Consider the following 18,035-nt stretch of genomic DNA (forward strand, 5'->3'; position numbering starts at 1 on the left):
CATGATCCTGATTTTTTGCAGTAAAGTGGGAAGGTGGTTTGTATCATATGAGCAAGTAAAAACAAGATTAAAACCTGGGACTGCTTTTATTTTCACATGTTGATCATCTCTGGGCAAGTCACTAGCTCAGATACAGTACATATGGGTCTTTCTATAAACTCAGATACCAGTGAGCATTTCTTGTGGTTATTATTGTCAATGATTTTGTTGACAGAACCCATTGTATTAAATTATATAAACTATTACAAAATATAGAAATGCTGTTGTTTATCTTTTTTATTATTCTGGAAGGTTTTGCATGGCTATACATTTTAGAGAAGTTGACTAAAGCTCAAACAGACCTGGCTACTAGGCATTACAGTGTTCATGTTTCATTTCATTGTGCCTATCTACTCTTATTCCTGTAACTATACATGTGAAGCTGCAAGAAAATCATATTTAAATGTATATCAAACCATTTAGAAATGTTTACCCAGATGTCACACATTGGCCCCTTTATTTATAGAAATACCCATATGTAGTACAAAACCATTGAAGTAAAAATATATATTCAGTCCAGTCAAAATCTAGTTTGTATTATACACAACTTATCTGGTAAAGTCTGTTTCCATGAAATTATCCAAGGTCTGACACCATATTAACATGAAATACATATCTGAGGAATGGTGTGTAAAACTTAAAACACAGCATTATGCAACTATGTGGTTAGGCTGCTTTTGCCATGAGCGGTCCATGAGAGGGGCACATGGGTTGAGGCTACTCCACGCTGAGAAACTTCCTCTTTTTGGCAGTGTGTGTGTAGGAGTGGTGGCGCCATTCAACGTCCGCTGTAGCCTCATTCTCCAGGGTACCAAGCTTGATCATGTACACTACAGACAGAAAACCAGTTGTTAAAACACTAGTTTATAATAGAACAATTATAATTATGTGTGTACATCATCAATACACACAAGAGAAAGATACACAAATGGTATAAGGGGTGCAGTGCAGGAAAGGGTAAAACTGCAATTAATACAAAATTCCACCTTGTAAAAAAAACTCATTTGATGTTGCTAATGATGAGAAATTGAAAATATTGTACTTACATTTCATTTCAAATCTGGGTCCAACTTCTGACAACTCAACGTTCTTGTGGTCCGTTTTCTTGAAAGTGTGATGTCTGCAATGAAAATAGGTCCTTACTTTAAGTGAATAAGTCTGACTGACTAGAAAATTCATCAGAAAAACATAAGGTACATGTTCCCAAATAGCTCATCCAAAGCATCCCTCTACTCACCTGAAAGATATAAAATCCTCCTGGTTGGAAAATGTGATAACTCGTCTACTGTCCTCTTTAGGCACTGGGAACAAATACTTGAGGATATTGGAAACCTGATTGAGAGAGATTTACTTACAGTCAGTGTCAAACATTTGCATGCACTACTCAAATAATAAGTCTAAACATTTATTGAAAATTGTTAAGTGTCAAGTCTCTCACCCTCTGGCCAAGTCGTGAGGAGAAGTTGTGAAAGATGAGGTGGGGGTAGGCCTCAGACATGGTTCCAATGTCTGGCACATCATGTCTCATTACCACATTGTAAAGGGTGAAGTACGCAGTTGGTCCAAAAGGTAGGTGGCACACCACCAGCCCATCTATTAATACCACAAGCAATATAAAAGTAGTTATTTTAAGGTTACCTCAATGCAGTGTTTTTATACTTGGAAAGAGACATTCTAGTCAACCCAGATCCATTTGTGCGCTCTTGCCTATTCTATTGCTGTCCTTGTCAAGCCAAACATGGCATGACAAGGAGTGACAAGGAAATAGCACAATATAGCTCAAACAGACTGGCTAATTTCAACCTCTGTTTGCATTAAACAAACACCTAATATTATTAAACCTAGAGAAATAATAGTGCAGGGCTATGATACTTAATTGAGAGGATTTGGTGTTGGTTATGGATGGGCTTACCTGGCTGTCCTCTGGTCTCATGAACAATGATCAGGTCTGTAACATTGTTGGCTTTACAGGCTTGTACAAGAGCTTTGATCTCATGACCTCCCCTGTTCATACGCTGAGCGCCTGGGAAGATCAGTTTCACCTCCTGTCAACAGCAAAAGTTACACATCAGCCACAATTGTGGACAAGTCATATAGATTACTGTAAACATACTTTGTGCTAGAGATTGAACAAGAATGGCTCTCTCAATTCATCTTTCTATGATTGCTTGCATCCTATCTCCTTGCCTCCTATTTTCTCCAAAGCCTTTTCAGAAGGAGGCGAGCAGAGGATGGAAGAAATCAAGGAAAGACTAATTATCTTGAGACATATAATGGGGACAGACTTTGACAAACATCTTGAGTCGAGAGCTGGGGTCTCTTGACGTTGTGACCATGACCTTTGGATCCTCCACTCCAGCCCATTTATACTCATCATCCATGTGAGAGCTGACACCTGCACACACGGAGAAGCTCTCAGTCAGTCATTGGTTTGCTCATTGTCATGAGCAACATCATATTAACAGTGAATGTTGATGTGCAGAACCTGATGTGTGGAAAAAACAGAATTAGATGGGAGAATGTAATTATATTTCTATGGAACAAACCTTCCGCTCCCTCATCGTCATACTCCAGCAATTTCTGTAACTGAACAGCTTCTCTGCGAACCTCAGTTGGGATGAGACGATTGTCTGTGAAAAAAATTAAATAAATAACCAGTCAAAGACTTGGAACTAGCTAACGTTACCAAAATTGTCATTTGTTCTCAAAGCCATGCTCCTAAAATGTATCAAAACAGTTCAGATTGTTCACCATCCACCCAATCTAATGAATTACATGCAGTCCTCACCATCAAGAGCAGATTTCAGCTTCTGTTTCTTCTCCTCAATCGTCCGCACTCGGTCCTCCTGGGCCTTCCTATACAGGTACTCCCGTCTCAGTCTCGTCTCTCGACGAAGCTACAATCAGACACAAACACACCATGAACAGTTGAACGCTGGCTATATCATTCATTCGACAGAGTCATGGATCAAAGTAAAAATCACAACGCATAAATGTAACTCATGTAACATAAATAAATAAAAAACTGAAATACACAACAGTCCAAAATGTCAATTCGGCTGTTTTTGGCTACCAAAATAGCTAGCTAGCTAACGCTAAGAAGCTAGCCAGCTAGCTAGCATGGTAACCTGGATCAGCAACGTTTAAACAGCCAGTCCGACATCCGAATATTTGTTTAATCTCTACACTGGAGTCGGAAATAATCTGATGTTTTAGGCAAATATTATATTATTAAAATCTAAATAAATGTTAATTGAATTTACCATTTTGGTTGCTTTGCTAGCACTCACTCACACACATGGGACGCTGCGAGGAAGACACCAACACTCTTTTTCATTGGATAAGGCTACAGCCAATGGCAGTGAGCAAAACTGTCTCGCTAGATTACAAGTACGCACCATCGAAAAATAAAAGTCCCAAGTACAAGCCATAAAACACATTGATTGAACCATACCTTGGAAATTCATTAGCATTTAACGTTTGCATATTTGAGTCATTAGATCTTTTTTATTTTCACAGATATCAGGAAAGCTTCCATACACATTTCTAAATGTGTACTAGGCTATCCTATATTTGCCTATTAAACATTCACAATTTAATGACATGATTTAATGTGATTAAATCAACCCAACTATGCAAAAACAAGAAGAAAACAAGTGCTCTCTCTATTAGGCTAGATATATTTGGTTGGCCATTTCCTGACATGCCCCTCTCAGACACTGACATGCACTGACAAAACCACCTTCTGCTCGGTTTTACCTCATATTTTCAACATTCAACATTCAATAACAAAAATGCTTCTACTGACTACACTGTTGTTCTGGCTTGCAGGTAAGGTCCAAATATGCATTTGAAAAGTGCTTTTGACTTTGTGTATTTGTTTTGCACATTTACTGTTTTTGATCTGACCTAGGATGGATTTCAATAACCAAAGCTAAATGAAGGCATAGCAACAAATACAGAGTGATTATTGCTTTGACTGAACTGATATTCATTAGCGGAATGAGTCAAGTCAAAACATACTGTACATATTTGTTTAAGTGTTTGTTACAATGTTACAACACACTGTTAGCTGTTTTCAAAATAGAAAAGTGAAAATTACAGATACATTTTCAGCTTAATTTACAAATCACTCAAATATCTACTTTATGAAACAGTTTGGGATGTGTAACAAGTTTCATTCTACTGCTATTGACACATGCTACAGTTGGTTGTGATATTTGAGACGGGAAATTCAAAAAAACTTTTCTTGAACTGATGTCTTGATAGGCCTATGCCTATAAGTACAATTTGTAATATCCAAAACTTTCATCATATCACATAAGTATTGCCAGGAATTGTCTAATATGAGTCTAAGATTTCTAATATTAATCTATCATTATATTCCACAGGTACTTGTGACAGTGTGCAGAGACTGACATGTCCTTATGATCTAAAGGACGAGGGGCTCCCCAGGGTGTGGTGTAAGCAGATCTCCACACAGTGCTGTACAGGCTTCAGTTTCAGCAGGCAGAGACAGTCTCTGGATGCAGGCAGGCTGGAGGTGACCCAGGGTGCTGACACCTTCACTGTGGATTCCTGGGCCTGGCCCAGGGAGAGGGAATGTATTGGTGCGGCCTGCTGGGCAGAAATGAAACCATCATCAAACTGGCTGAGGAGTACTTCTACAGCAGTAAGTGTGATACTTGTCCTTGATTGTGCACAGTCATTGCAAGATAAACACTTGATGTGTCTGTTAGAGTAACAATGAGTGAAGAAGAGAGAACCCTGGAATGTAGCCTAAAGTACCTACACTGATAGGCCTATTATTTGCTATCCAACGTCTTACAACTACATCACAAGGCCTTATTTACTTGGATTATATGTGCTCTGCTGTTATGGTCCTCTCTATGTATAGACAGCTTCTGTCTTATATATATTTTTAAACAATACAAAACATACAAATGACAGCATACAAACATACACAAACATCAATGGCATCACACCTGCCCAAACCCACCTGCTCACACCCCCATCTCTCTCCGCCACATGGCCTAAAACTGCTCCATTTTATTTATTTCTGTAGCCCACACACTTTCAAAATTTAGATAATAAAGCATTTGATCTTTCCATTGTGTTAACGATGGAGGACTGGTTGATTTCATGGTTTTTAATCATAATAAAGTAACATAATAGTAACATAAAAGTAACATTATAAAAAGAATCCCCATCAAAATCTGTCAGTTTAAGATAGAGGTATAATTTTTTGTGCATGGGCTGCGTCTCAATCCACCGCATCCGCGTATGTGGGCCTTCCGCATCTGCGGTGGAATGTGGGCAAGCTGCAGCGTTGTTTGTGAGACCATGCGACATCCTGAAAATCGGTCTTCTCACGCCTATATATAAGGCTGCTACAAGCTCCACTCTGTTGATCTACGGTCGTGCACGTGGGTGGAGTGTTTTTTTGGGGGGCAGCGGATTCCACCCAGAGACGAAGTCCGCCTTGTGTAGTGTATATCCACTAGGGGGCTTGGGGAGCCAGAGTAGCTTACCAAGCAAGAGGGGCAGAGGCACTCTTTTTGACTCTAGCTAAAGACGACATGCCTGTTTACAAATACTAGCTAGCTAGCTACATGTCAGTCTGGTGTTATATGCTTTACGACACTACTTTTTAGCTACAGAAGCAGAAATGTCTCTTTTTGAATTGCAATTACTGCAAAATGGGCAGAAATCAACAGAGATTTTGGGGACCTTTGGAATTATCAGTTTTGTGCAGGAGCTGTCGACGGAAAACATATTCGGATCGGAGCTCCGGTAAACTCGGGCATCAAGTACTACAACTTTAAGGGCTTTTTTGCAATGGTCCTGATGGCAGTCTGCGATGCAAGGTACCATGATCGACGTGGGTGCATATGGTCAGCAGGGAGATGCGGGAATCTTCTCACGAAGCAATTTCGGCTCCCGACTCATTGCAGGCCATCTGCCGCTACCATTTACATTTAAGTCATTTAGCAGACACTCTTATCCAGAGCGACTTACAAATTGGTGCATTCAACTTAGGATAGCCAGTGGGACAACCACCCTTTTTTTTATGGGGGGGGTTTAAGGATTACTCTTATACTATTCCAGGTATGCCTTAAAGAGGTAGGATTTCAAGTGTCTCCGGAAGGTGGTCAGTGACTCCGCTGTCCTGGCGTCGTGGGGGAGCTTGTTCCACCATTGGGGTGCCAGAGCAGCGAGTAGCTTTGACTGGGCTGAGTGGGAACTGTGCTTCCGTAGAGGTAGGGGGGCTAGCAGGCCAGAGGTGGATGAACATAGTGCCCTCGTTTGGGTGTAGGGTCTGATCAGAGCCTGAAGGTAAGGAGGTGCCGTTCCCTTCACAGCTCCATAGGAAAGCACCATGGTTTTGTAGTAGATGCGAGCTTAAACTGGAAGCCAGTGGAGTGTGCGGAGGAGCGGGGTGACATGAGAGAACTTGTGAAGGTTGAACACCAGACGGGCTGCAGCGTTCTGGATAAGTTGTAGGGGTTTAATGGCACAGGCATGGAGCCCAGCCAACAGTGAGTTGCAGTAATCCAGATGGGAGATGACAAGTGCCTGGATTAGGACCTGTGCCGCTTTCTGTGTAAGGTAGGTTCGTACTCTGCGAATGTTGTAGAGCATGAACCAGCAGGATCGGGTCACCGCGTTGATGTTAGCGGAGAATGACAGGGTGTTGTCCAGGGTCACGCCAAGGTTCCTTGCACTCTGGGAGGAGGACACAATGGAGTTGTCAACCGTGATGGCGAGATCATGGAGCGGGCAGTCCTTCCCCGGGAGGAAGAGCAGCTCTGTCTTGCCGAGGTTCAGCTTGAGGTGGTGATCCGACATCCACACTGATATGTCCGCCAGACATGCAGAGATGCGATTCGCCACCTGGTTATCAGAAGGGGAAAGGAGAAAATTAATTGTGTGTCATCTGCGTAGCAATGATAGGAGACACCATGTGAGGATATGACAGAGCCAAGTGACTTGGTGTATAGAGAGAATAGGAGAGGTCCTAGAACTGAGCCCTGGGGGACACCAGTGGTGAGAGCACGTGGTGCGGAGACAGATTCTCGCCACACCACCTGGTAGGAGCGACCTGTCAGGTAGGATGCAATCCAAGAGTGAGCAGCGCCGGAGATGCCCAACTCGGAGAGGGTGGAGAGGAGGATCTGATGGTTCACAGTAAGGCAGCAGATAGGTCTAGAATGATAAGAGCAGAGGAGAGAGAGTTAGCTTTAGCAGTGCGGAGAGCCTCCGTGACACAGAGAAGAGCAGTCTCAGTTGAATGACCAGTCTTGAAACCTGACTGGTTTGGATCAAGAAGGTCATTCTGAGAGAGATAGCAGGAGAGTTGGCTAGAGACAGCACGCTCAAGAGTTTTGGAGAGAAAAGAAAGAAGGGATACTGGTCTGTAGTTGTTGATATCGGAGGGATCGAGTGTAGTTTTTTTGAGGAGGGGTGCAACTCTTGCTCTCTTGAAGACGGAAGGGACATAGCCAGCGGTCAAGGATGAGTTGATGAGTGAGGTGAGATAAGGGAGAAGGTCTCCGGAAATGGTCTGGAGAAGAGAGGAGGGGATAGGGTCAAGCGGGCAGGTTGTTGGGTGGCCGGCCGTCACAAGTCGCAAGATTTCATCTGGAGAGAGAGGGGAGAAAGAAGTCAAAGCATAGGGTAGGGCAGTGTGAGCAGGACCAGCGGTGTCATTTGACTTAATAAATGAGGATCGGATGTCGTCAACCTTCTTTTCAAAATGGTTGACGAAGTCATCCACAGAGAGGGAGGAGGGAGGGGGAGGAGGAGGAGGATTCAGCAGGGAGGAGAAGGTGGCAAAGAGCTTCCTAGGGTTAGAGGCATAGGCTTGAAATTCAGAGTGGTAAAAAGTGGCTTTAGCAGCAGAAACAGAAGAAGAAAGTGTAGAGAGGAGGGAGTGAAAAGATGACAGGTCCGCAGGGAGTCTAGTTTTCCTCCATTTCCGCTCGGCTGCCCGGAGCCCTGTTCTGTGAGCTCGCAATGAGTCGTCAAGCCACGGAGCAGGAGGGGAGGACCGAGCCGGCCGGGAGGATAGGGGACATAGAGAGTCAAAAGATGCAGAAAGGGAGGAGAGGAGGGTTGAGGAGGCAGAATCAGGAGATTGGAGGGAGAAGGATTTAGCAGAGGGAAGAGATGATACGATGGAAGAGGAGAGAGTAGCGGGAGAGAGAAAGCGAAGGTTGCGACGGCACATTACCATCTGAGTAGGGGCAGAGTGAGTAGTGTTGGAGGAGAGCGAGAGAGAAAAGGATACAAAGTAGTGGTCGGAGACTTGGAGGGGAGATGCAGTGAGATTAGTAGAAGAACAGCATCTAGTAAAGATGAGGTCAAGCGTATTGCCTGCCTTGTGAGTAGGGGGGGACGGTGAGAGGGTGAGGTCAAAAGAGGAAAGTGGAAAGAAGGAGGCAGAGAGAAATGAGTCAAAGGCAGACGTAGGGAGGTTAAAGTCACCCAGAATTGTGAGGGGTGAGCCATCCTCAGGAAAGGAACTTATCAAGCTCATTGATGAACTCTCCAAGGGAACCTGGAGGGCGATAAATGATAAGGATGTTAAGCTTGAATGGGCTAGTGACTGTGACAGCATGGAATTCAAATGAGGAGATAGACCAATGCCAGAGTGCTTTCTGGGGACCCAAACACCAAGCCCATATGTCTTCGTGGGATGCGAGACATTCCCTCTGAGGGTAAACCTCATGCTACCATATCCAGGTAAGATACGCTAAATACATGTGACTATATACATATGTGAAAATTATACCAATATAGACGTTGTAATTAATGCATAAAAGTGATCAAGCATCTTAGTAAGAGAATAGGGGCCTATGTCCAAAGCATGCTGCACAGTTGTTACCTTCATGTTCCTGTTCAATACTAATGGAAACGCTTATTTTATTCAAAGGGTCTTCTGGGATCTACAGCTACTGCCACTAAAGAGCCAGAAGAATTTCAAACTGCTTTGGGATCCTTGCTGCAAGATGGAGGATCCTAGGAAGAGCCCTTGAGGTTGCACCAGAGAAAGCTGAGACCATTGTGAAGGCCTGTGTGGCCCTCCACAATTACCTTTGCACCACAGATACAAGACATTGACAAAACAGTCATCAACACGATACATCCACCCCACGTTTGTTGACTACTCCACAACCACTGGGGACCTGCGTCCAGGAGAGTGAAGAAGAAACATGTAAATGTTAGAGTGTGGTTTGGAAAACGTGCGCACATATGTTCTCTTATTCTGGTTGATGTCTGTCATGTTGTGAGCTACACACTTGGTTTTGCTGTTTGGATTTTGCTGTTTTTCTTATTCACACTTTACATATCCATTAAAGATGACAATAATGACAGTCACTTCATCCTTGTTTTAGTTTTTCATATTCTTTGGAGGCTAGACCCTCAAGACATTCATCCTTGTTATGTGTAGTGGCCTTTCAGTGGAGACCTTCCTTCTATGGTACATGGGTGAGAATGAGTTGTCAGCTGTAGACCATAAGTACAGAACCCCAAGACATTAACCTCATCTACAAAGCAGTACAAGTTTACTGAGTGACTGATAAAAAAAACAGTAATATAACCAGACAAATACATTTGCAGACCTTTTAGATATTTATTTACTATCGCAACAGGATAATAGAGATACAGTGGGGAAAAAAAGTATTTAGTCAGCCACCAATTGTGCAAGTTCTCCCACTTAAAAAGATGAGAGAGGCCTGTAATTTTCATCATAGGTACACGTCAACTATGACAGACAAATTGAGAAAACAAATTCCAGAAAATCACATTGTAGGATTTTTTATGAATTTATTTGCAAATTATGGTGGAAAATAAGTATTTGGTCACCTACAAACAAGCAAGATTTCTGGCTCTCACAGACCTGTAACTTCTTCTTTAAGAGGCTCCTCTGTCCTCCACTCGTTACCTGTATTAATGGCACCTGTTTGAACTTGTTATCAGTATAAAAGACACCTGTCCACAACCTCAAACAGTCACACTCCAAACTCCACTATGGCCAAGACCAAAGAGCTGTCAAAGGACACCAGAAACTAAATTGTAGACCTGCACCAGGCTGGGAAGACTGAATCTGCAATAGGTAAGCAGCTTGGTTTGAAGAAATCAACTGTGGGAGCAAGTATTAGGAAATGGAAGACATACAAGACCACTGATAATCTCCCTCGATCTGGGGCTCCACGCAATATCTCACCCTGTGGGGTCAAAATGATCACAAGAATGATGAGCAAAAATCCCAGAACCACATGGGGGGACCTAGTGAATGACCTGCAGAGAGCTGGGACCAAAGTAACAAAGCCTACCATCAGTAACACACTACGCCGCCAGGGACTCAAATCCTGCAGTGCCAGACGTGTCCCCCTGCTTAAGCCAGTACATGTCCAGGCCAGTCTGAAGTTTGCTAGATTGCATTTGGATGATCCAGAAGAGGATTGGGAGAATGTCATATGGTCAGATGAAACCAAAATATAACTTTTTGGTAAAAACTCAACTCGTCGTGTTTGGAGGACAAAGAATGCTGAGTTGCATCCAAAGAACACCATACCTACTGTGAAGCATGGGGGTGGAAACATCATGCTTTGGGCTGTTTTTCTGCAAAGGGACCAGGACGACTGATCCGTGTAAAGGAAAGAATGAATGGGGCCATGTATCGTGAGATTTTGAGTGAAAACCTCCTTCCATCAGCAAGGGCATTGAAGATGAAACGTGGCTGGGTCTTTCAGCATGACAATAATCCCAAACACACCGCCCGGGCAACGAAGGAGTGGCTTCGTAAGAAGCATTTCAAGGTCCTGGAGTGGCCTAGCCAGTCTCCAGATCTCAACCCCATAGAAAATCTTTGGAGGGAGTTGAAAGTCCGTGTTGCCCAGCGACAGCCCCAAAACATCACTGCTCTAGAGGAGATCTGCATGGAGGAATGGGCCAAAATACCAGCAACAGTGTGTGAAAACCTTGTGAAGACTTACAGAAAACGTTTGACCTGTGTCATTGCCAACAAAGGGTATATAACAAAGTATTGAGAAACTTTTGTTATTGACCAAATACTTATTTTCCACCATAATTTGCAAATAAAATCATAAGAAATCCTACAATGTGATTTTCTGGAATTTGTTTTCTCAATTTGTCTGTCATAGTTGACGTGTACCTATGATGAAAATTACAGGCCTCTCTCATCTTTTTAAGTGGGAGAACTTGCACAATTGGTGGCTGACTAAATACTTTTTTCCCCCACTGTATGTAAAACACAGGTGAAAAGTGTGGTGAAAGGGGAAACAGGAGAAAAAACACAAAGTAAACAACAGTAACGTGAATGAGGAAGTAAGTCAATACAGCGGACACACTGTACTGATTGATGGTCCTGTGAAAGTACATCGTCATGTCCCTGACAAACGGGAGACATTGATCAGCCAGAATAGACACTATCCATGGTATCATGATGTCATAGATGGCCTTTGCTGGACACTGCTGCCATTTCTGTAACTCCTGCTGCTGTTTATTTTTTTATTTTTTTTATTTCACCTTTATTTAACCAGGTAAGCCAGTTGAGAACAGGTTCTCATTTACAACTGCGACCTGGCCAAGACAAAGCAAAGTAGTGCAACAAAAACAACACAGAGTTACATATGGGGTAAAAAAAAAAACATAAAATCAGAAATACAACAGAAAAATATATATACAGTGTGTGCAAATGTAGCAAGTTATGGAGGTAAGGCAATAAATAGGCTATAGTGCAGAATAATTACAATAGTATTAACACTGGAATGCTAGATGTGCAAGAGATTATGTGCAAATAGAGATACTGGGGTGCAAAAGAGCAAATTAAATAACAATATAGGGATGAGGTAGTTGGGTGGGCTAATTTCAGATGGGCTGTGTACAGGTGCAGTGATCGGTAAGGTGCTCTGACAACTGATGCTTAAAGTTATTGAGGGAGATAAGAGTCTCCAGCTTCAGAGATTTTTGCAATTCGTTCCAGTCATTGGCAGCAGAGAACTGGAAGGAATGGCGGCCAAAGGAGGTGTTGGCTTTGGGAATGACCAGTGAGATATACCTGCTGGAGCGCAGACTACGGGTGGGTGCTGCTATGGTGACCAATGAGCTAAGATAAGGCAGGGATTTGCCTAGCAGTGATTTATAGATGGCCTGGAGCCAGTGGGTTTGACGACGAACATGTAGTGAGGACCAGCCAACAAGAGCGTACAGGTCACAGTGGTGGGTAGTGTATGGGGCTTTGGAGACAAAACGGATGGCACTGTGATAGACTACATCCAATTTGCTGAGTAGAGTGTTGGAGGCTATTTTATAAATGACATCGCTGAAGTCAAGGATCGGTAGGATAGTCAGTTTTACGAGGGCATGTTTGGCAGCATGAGTGAAGGAGGCTTTGTTGCGAAATAGGAAGCCGATTCTAGATTTAACTTTGGATTGGAGATTCTTTATGTGAGTCTGGAAGTTGAGTTTACAGTCTAACCAGACACCTAGATATTTGTAGTTGTCCACATACTCTAGGTCAGACCCGTCGAGAGTGGTGATTCTAGTCGGGTGGGCGGGTGCTAGCAGCGTTCGATTGAAAAGCATGCATTTAGTTTTACTAGTGTTTAAGAGCAGTTGAAGGCTACTGAAGGATTGTTGTATGGCATTGAACCTCGTTTGGAGGTTTGTTAACACAGTGTCCAATGAAGGGCCAGATGTATACAAAATGGTGTCGTCTGCGTAGAGGTGGATCTGAGAGTCACCAGCAGCAAGAGCGACATCATTGATATACACGGAGAAAAGTGTCGGCCCAAGAATTGAACCCTGTGGCACCCCCCATAGAGACTGCCATAGGTCCAGACAGCAGGCCCTCCGATTTGACACACTGAACTCTATCTGAGAAGTAGTTGGTGAACCAGGCGAGGCAGTCATTTGAGAAACCAAGGCTATTTAGTCTGCCAATAAGAATGCGGTGGTTGACAGAGTCGAAAGCCTTGGCCAGGTCGATGAAGACGGCTGCACAGTACTGTCTATTATCAATCGCGGTTATAATATCGTTTAGGACCTTGAGCGTGGCTGAAGTGCACCGCGTGACCAGCTCGGAAACCGGATTGCATAGCGGAGAAGGTACGGTGGTATTCGAAATGGTCGATGATCTGTTTATTAACTTGGCTTTCGAATACTTTCGAAAGGCAGGGCAGGATGGATATAGGTCTGTAGCAGTTTGGATCTAGAGTGTCACCCCCCTTTGAAGAGGGGGATGACCGCGGCAGCTTTCCAATCTCTGGGGATCTCAGACGTTATGAAAGAGAGGTTGAACAGACTAGTAATAGGGGTTGCGACAATTTCGCGGCTAGTTTTAGGAAGAAAGGGTCCAGATTGTCTAGCCCAGCTGATTTGTAGGGGTCCAGATTTTGCAGCGCTTTCAAAACATCAGCTGTCTGAATTTGTGTGAAGGAGAAGCGGGGGGGCATGGGCAAGTTGCAGCAGAGGGTGCAGAGTTGGTGGCCGGGTTGGTGGTAGCCAGATGGAAAGCATGGCCAGCTGTAGCAAAATGCTTGTTGAAATTCTCGATTATTGTAGATTTATCGGTGGTGATAGTGTTTCCTAGCCTCAGTGCAGTGGGCAGCTGGGAGGAAGTGCTCTTATTCTCCATGGACTTTACAGTGTCCCAAAACTTTTTGGAGTTAGTGCTACAGGATGCAAATTTCTGTTTGAAAAAGTTAGCCTTTGCTTTCCTGACTGCTTGTGTATATTGGTTCCTAACTTCCCTGAAAAGTTGCATATCGCGGGGGCTATTTGATGCTAATGCTGTACGCCACAGGATGTTTTTGTGCTGGTCAAGGGCAGTCAAGTCTGAGGAGAACCAGGGGCTATATCGGTTCTTAGTTCTGTATTTTTTGAAAGGGGCATGTTTATTTAAGATTGAGAGGAAATTACTTTTAAGGAACAACCAGGCATCCTCTACTGACGGAATGAGATCTATATCCATCCAGGATACCTGGGCCAGGTCAATTAGGAAGGCCTCCTCGCTAAAGTGTTTTAGGGAGCGTTTGACAGTGATGAGGGGTGGTTGTTTGACCGCGGACCCGTTACGGACGCAGGCAATAAGGCAGTGATCGCTGAGATCCTGGTTGAAGACAGCTGAGGTGTATTTAGAGGGTATGTTAGTCAGGATGATATCTATGAGGGTACCCATGTTTAAGGATTTAGGGTTGTACCTGGTAGGTTCGTTGATAATTTGCGTGAGGTTGAGGGCATCTAGCTTGGATTGTAGGATGGCTGGGGTATTAAGCATATCCCAATTTAGGTCACCAAGCAGTACAAACTCAGAGGATAAATGGGGGCAATCAATTCACATATGGTGTCCAGGGCACAGCTGGGGGCTGAGGGGGTCTGTAGCAAGCGGCAACAGTGAGAGACTTATTTCTGGAAAGGTGGATTTTAGAAGTAGAAGCTCAAACTGTTTGGGTACAGACCTGGATAGTATGATAGAGCTCTGCAGGCTATCTCTACAGTAGATTGCAACTCCACCCCCTTTGGCAGTTCTATCTAGACGGAAAATGTTCTAGTTGGGGATGGAAATTTCAGAATTTTTGGTGGCCTTCCTGAGCCAGGATTCAGACACTGCTAGAACATCAGGGTTGGCAGAGTGTGCTAACGCAGTGAATAACTCAAACTTAGGAAGTAGACTTCTGATATTTATGTGCAAGAAACCAAGACTTTTGCGATTACAGAAGTCAACAAATGATAGCTCCTGGGGAGTAGGAGTGATACTGGGGGCTACAGGGCCTGGGTTAGCCTCTACATCACCAGAGGAACAGAGGAGGACTAGAATAAGGATACGGCTAAAGGCTTTAAGAACTGGTCTTCTAGTGCGTTGGGTACATAGAATAAAGGGGGCAGATTTCCGGGTGTTATAGAAAGATTCAGGGCATTATGTACAGACAAGGATATGGAAGGATATGAGTAAAGTGGAGGTAAACCTAAGCGTTGGGTAACACTGAAAGAGATAGTATCTCTAGAGGCATCAATTGATTCGGTCTCTGAGTGTATGGGTGGAGGGACAAAGGAGCTAACTAAGGCAGGTTTAGCTAGGCTGGGGGTCTACAGTGATATAGTACAATTAGAAATAACCGAAACAACAATAAACTAACCATGTTTGGGCTGAGGCTAAACATAAACAGGATGTAGTACCGTAAAAAGGAACAGTCCAGCAGATATCAGCTGTATAGCTGGGTTATCATAAGGTCCGGTGGTGAAGTGCTAGTGAGTAAGAGGCCACGGCTAGCGTGTGCTACGTCCGTTTTGTTGTAGCCAGCTGGTAGCGAAGAATCCGGAGTTAAAGGTCCAGTGATTCCGGCGGAAAAACTGATATGTTCTGGGTCGATAACGCGCAGTGCTGACTGGCCGAATATCCGGTGATCAAAGTCCAGTGATTAAAATTAATCCCGCGGAAAAAAATCCAATGTTCTGGGTGAAAACACCGCTAGCTGTGGCTAATAGCAAAAAGCAAGTAGCTAGTTAGCTGGCTAGCTAGTTTCAACTGGAGATTCTAGATTCTAGATAAAGGTAAGTCAATAATAGAATCTGTTCCACATTGAGTGAGGCGGGTTGCAGGAAAGTATATCTTGTAGAAGGATGAAAAGTCTGATAGGGAAATATGTACGAAAAATGTACGAAAATAGGGTATTTACAGGCTATTTACAGACAGACGATAAAAACACAACTGCACTAATTCGCCATCTTTAAGTCATCCATCTGCTGCATAATGTCAGTGTCCAAAGGATCCTCAGCTGTCTTCCTTATCTGGCCATTGGAGCTGGGCCAGGGAGATGGGGCGGAGGTTGATGAGTTGCAGGGTAGAGAGCAAGGGTGTGCCTGGACGGTACGTTGGGTGTTGTTGAGAAAGGCCTGGACGTTGGGGAAAGGGTCCGGGAGGTGATGAATCAAGGGGTGATAAACCACCTGTAGATGGGCCCTCAGGGCTCTGCTCTGACCAAAACACCACCCCCTCCAAAACCTACAAGAAAAAGCCATACCTCAGACTGCCCATCTTAATCTTTTCTTTTTATTGGCCAGTCTGAGATTGGCTTTTTCTTTGCTACTCTGCCTAGAAGGTCAGCATCCCGGAGTCGCCTTCATTTCTCAGAACACGAATAGACTGACGAGTTTCAGAAGAAAGTTATTTGTTTCTGGCCATTTTGAGCCTGTAATCGAACCCACAATTGCTGATTCTCCAGATACTCAACTAGTCTCAAGAAGGCCAGGTTTATTGCTTCTTTAATCAGCACAACAGTTTTCAGCTGTGCTAACATAATTGCAAAAGGGTTTTCTAATGATCAATTAGCCTTTTAAAATGATAAACTTGGATTGGCAAACACAACGTGCCATTGGAACACAGGACTGATGGTTGCTGATAATGGGCCTCTGTACGCCTATGTACAGTCGTGGTCAAAAGTTTTGAGAATGACACAAATACTAATTTTCACAAAGTCTGCTGCCTCAGTTTTGATGATGGCAGTTTGCATATACTCCAGAATGTCATGAAGAGTGATCAGATAAATTGCAATTAATTGCAAAGTCCCTCTTTGCCATGAAAATGAACTTAATCACAAAAAAAACATTTCCACTGCATTTCAGCCCTGCCACAAAAGGACCAGCTGACGTCATGTCAGTGATTCTCTCGTTAACACGGGTGAGAGTGTTGACGAGGACAAGGCTGGATATCACTCTGTCATGCTGATTGAGTTAGAATAACAGACTGGAAGCTTTAAAAGGAGGGTGGTGCTTGAAATCATTGTTCTTCCTCTGTTAACCATGGTTACCTGCAAGGAAACATGTGCCGTCATCATTGCTTTGCACAAAAAGGTCTTCACAGGCAAGGATATTGCTGCTAGTAAGATTGCACCTAAATCAACCATTTATCGGATCATCAAGAACTTCAAGGAGAGAGGTTAAATTGTTGTGAAGAAGGCGTCAGGGCGCCCAAGAAAGTCCAGCAAGCCCCAGGACCGTCTCCTAAAGTTGATTCAGCTGCGGGATCGGGGCACCACCAGTGCAGAGCTTGCTCAGGAATGGCAGCAGGCAGGTGTGAGTGCATCTGCACGCACAGTGAGGCCAAGACTTTTGGAGGATGGCCTGGTGTCAAGAAGGGCAGCAAAGAAGCCAGTTCTCTCCAGGAAAAACATCAGGGACAGACTGATATTCTGCAAAAGGTACAGGGATTGGACTGCTGAGGACTGGGGTAAAGTCATTTTCTCTGATGAATCCCCTTTCCGATTGTTTGGGGCATCTGGAAAACACCTTGTCCGGAGAAGACAAGGTGAGCGCTACCATCAGTCCTGTGTCATGCCAACAGTAAAGCATCCTGAGACCATTCATGTGTGGGGTTGCTTCTCAGCCAAGGGAGTGGGCTCACTGACAATGTTGCCTAAGAACACAGCCATGAATAAAAAATGGTACCAACACATCCTCCAAGAGCAACTTCCCCCAACCATCCAAGAACAGTTTGGTGATGACCAATGCCTTTTCCAGCATGATGGAGCACCTTGCCATAAGGCAAAAGTGATAAATAAGTGGCTTGGAACAAAACATCGACATTTTGGGTCCATGGCCAGGAAACTCCCCAGACCTTAATCCCATTGAGAACTTGTGGTTGATCCTCAAGAGGCAAACAAAACCCCACAAATTCTGACAAACTCCAAGCATTGATTATGCAAGAATGGTCTGCCATCAGTCAGGATGTGGCCCAGAAGTTAATTGACAGCATGCCAGGGCGGATTGCAGAGGTCTTGAAAAAGAAGGGTCAACACTGCAAATATTGACTATGCATAAACTTAATGTAATTGTCAATAAAAGCCTTTGACACTTATGGAATGCTTGTAATTATACTTCAGTATACCATAGTAACATCTGACAAAAATCTCATAACACTGAAGCAGCGAACTTTGTGAAGACCAATACTTGTGTCATTCTCAAAACTT

At 43.8% G+C, this 18,035-nt stretch overlaps 1 protein-coding gene across 1 annotated transcript; it reads right to left on the minus strand.

Moving 5' to 3' along the window:
• Positions 1–67: 67 nt before the first annotated feature.
• Positions 68–3,392, minus strand: LOC121530685 (U3 small nucleolar ribonucleoprotein protein IMP4). Its single transcript, XM_041835841.1, has 9 exons — positions 3,303–3,392; positions 2,828–2,936; positions 2,586–2,669; positions 2,325–2,434; positions 1,952–2,084; positions 1,478–1,632; positions 1,277–1,371; positions 1,086–1,159; positions 68–869 (listed from the first exon to the last, which is right to left on the minus strand). The coding sequence occupies exons 1-9, from the start codon at positions 3,303–3,305 to the stop codon at positions 757–759; spliced, it is 876 nt and encodes a 291-aa protein (XP_041691775.1). The 5' UTR covers positions 3,306–3,392; the 3' UTR covers positions 68–756.
• Between the last annotated feature and the right edge of the window lie 14,643 nt (positions 3,393–18,035).

This window comes from Coregonus clupeaformis, chromosome 18 (assembly GCF_020615455.1).
Source record: "Coregonus clupeaformis isolate EN_2021a chromosome 18, ASM2061545v1, whole genome shotgun sequence".
Lineage (NCBI taxonomy): Eukaryota > Metazoa > Chordata > Actinopteri > Salmoniformes > Salmonidae > Coregonus > Coregonus clupeaformis.

Coding starts and splice junctions, on each gene's coding strand:
- LOC121530685 (XM_041835841.1), bottom strand. Junction 2,670..2,827: donor GCTGAAATCTGCTCTTGATG/GTGAGGACTGCA, acceptor TTTTTTTCACAG/ACAATCGTCTCATCCCAACT. Junction 1,372..1,477: donor CCTCACGACTTGGCCAGAGG/GTGAGAGACTTG, acceptor TCTCTCAATCAG/GTTTCCAATATCCTCAAGTA.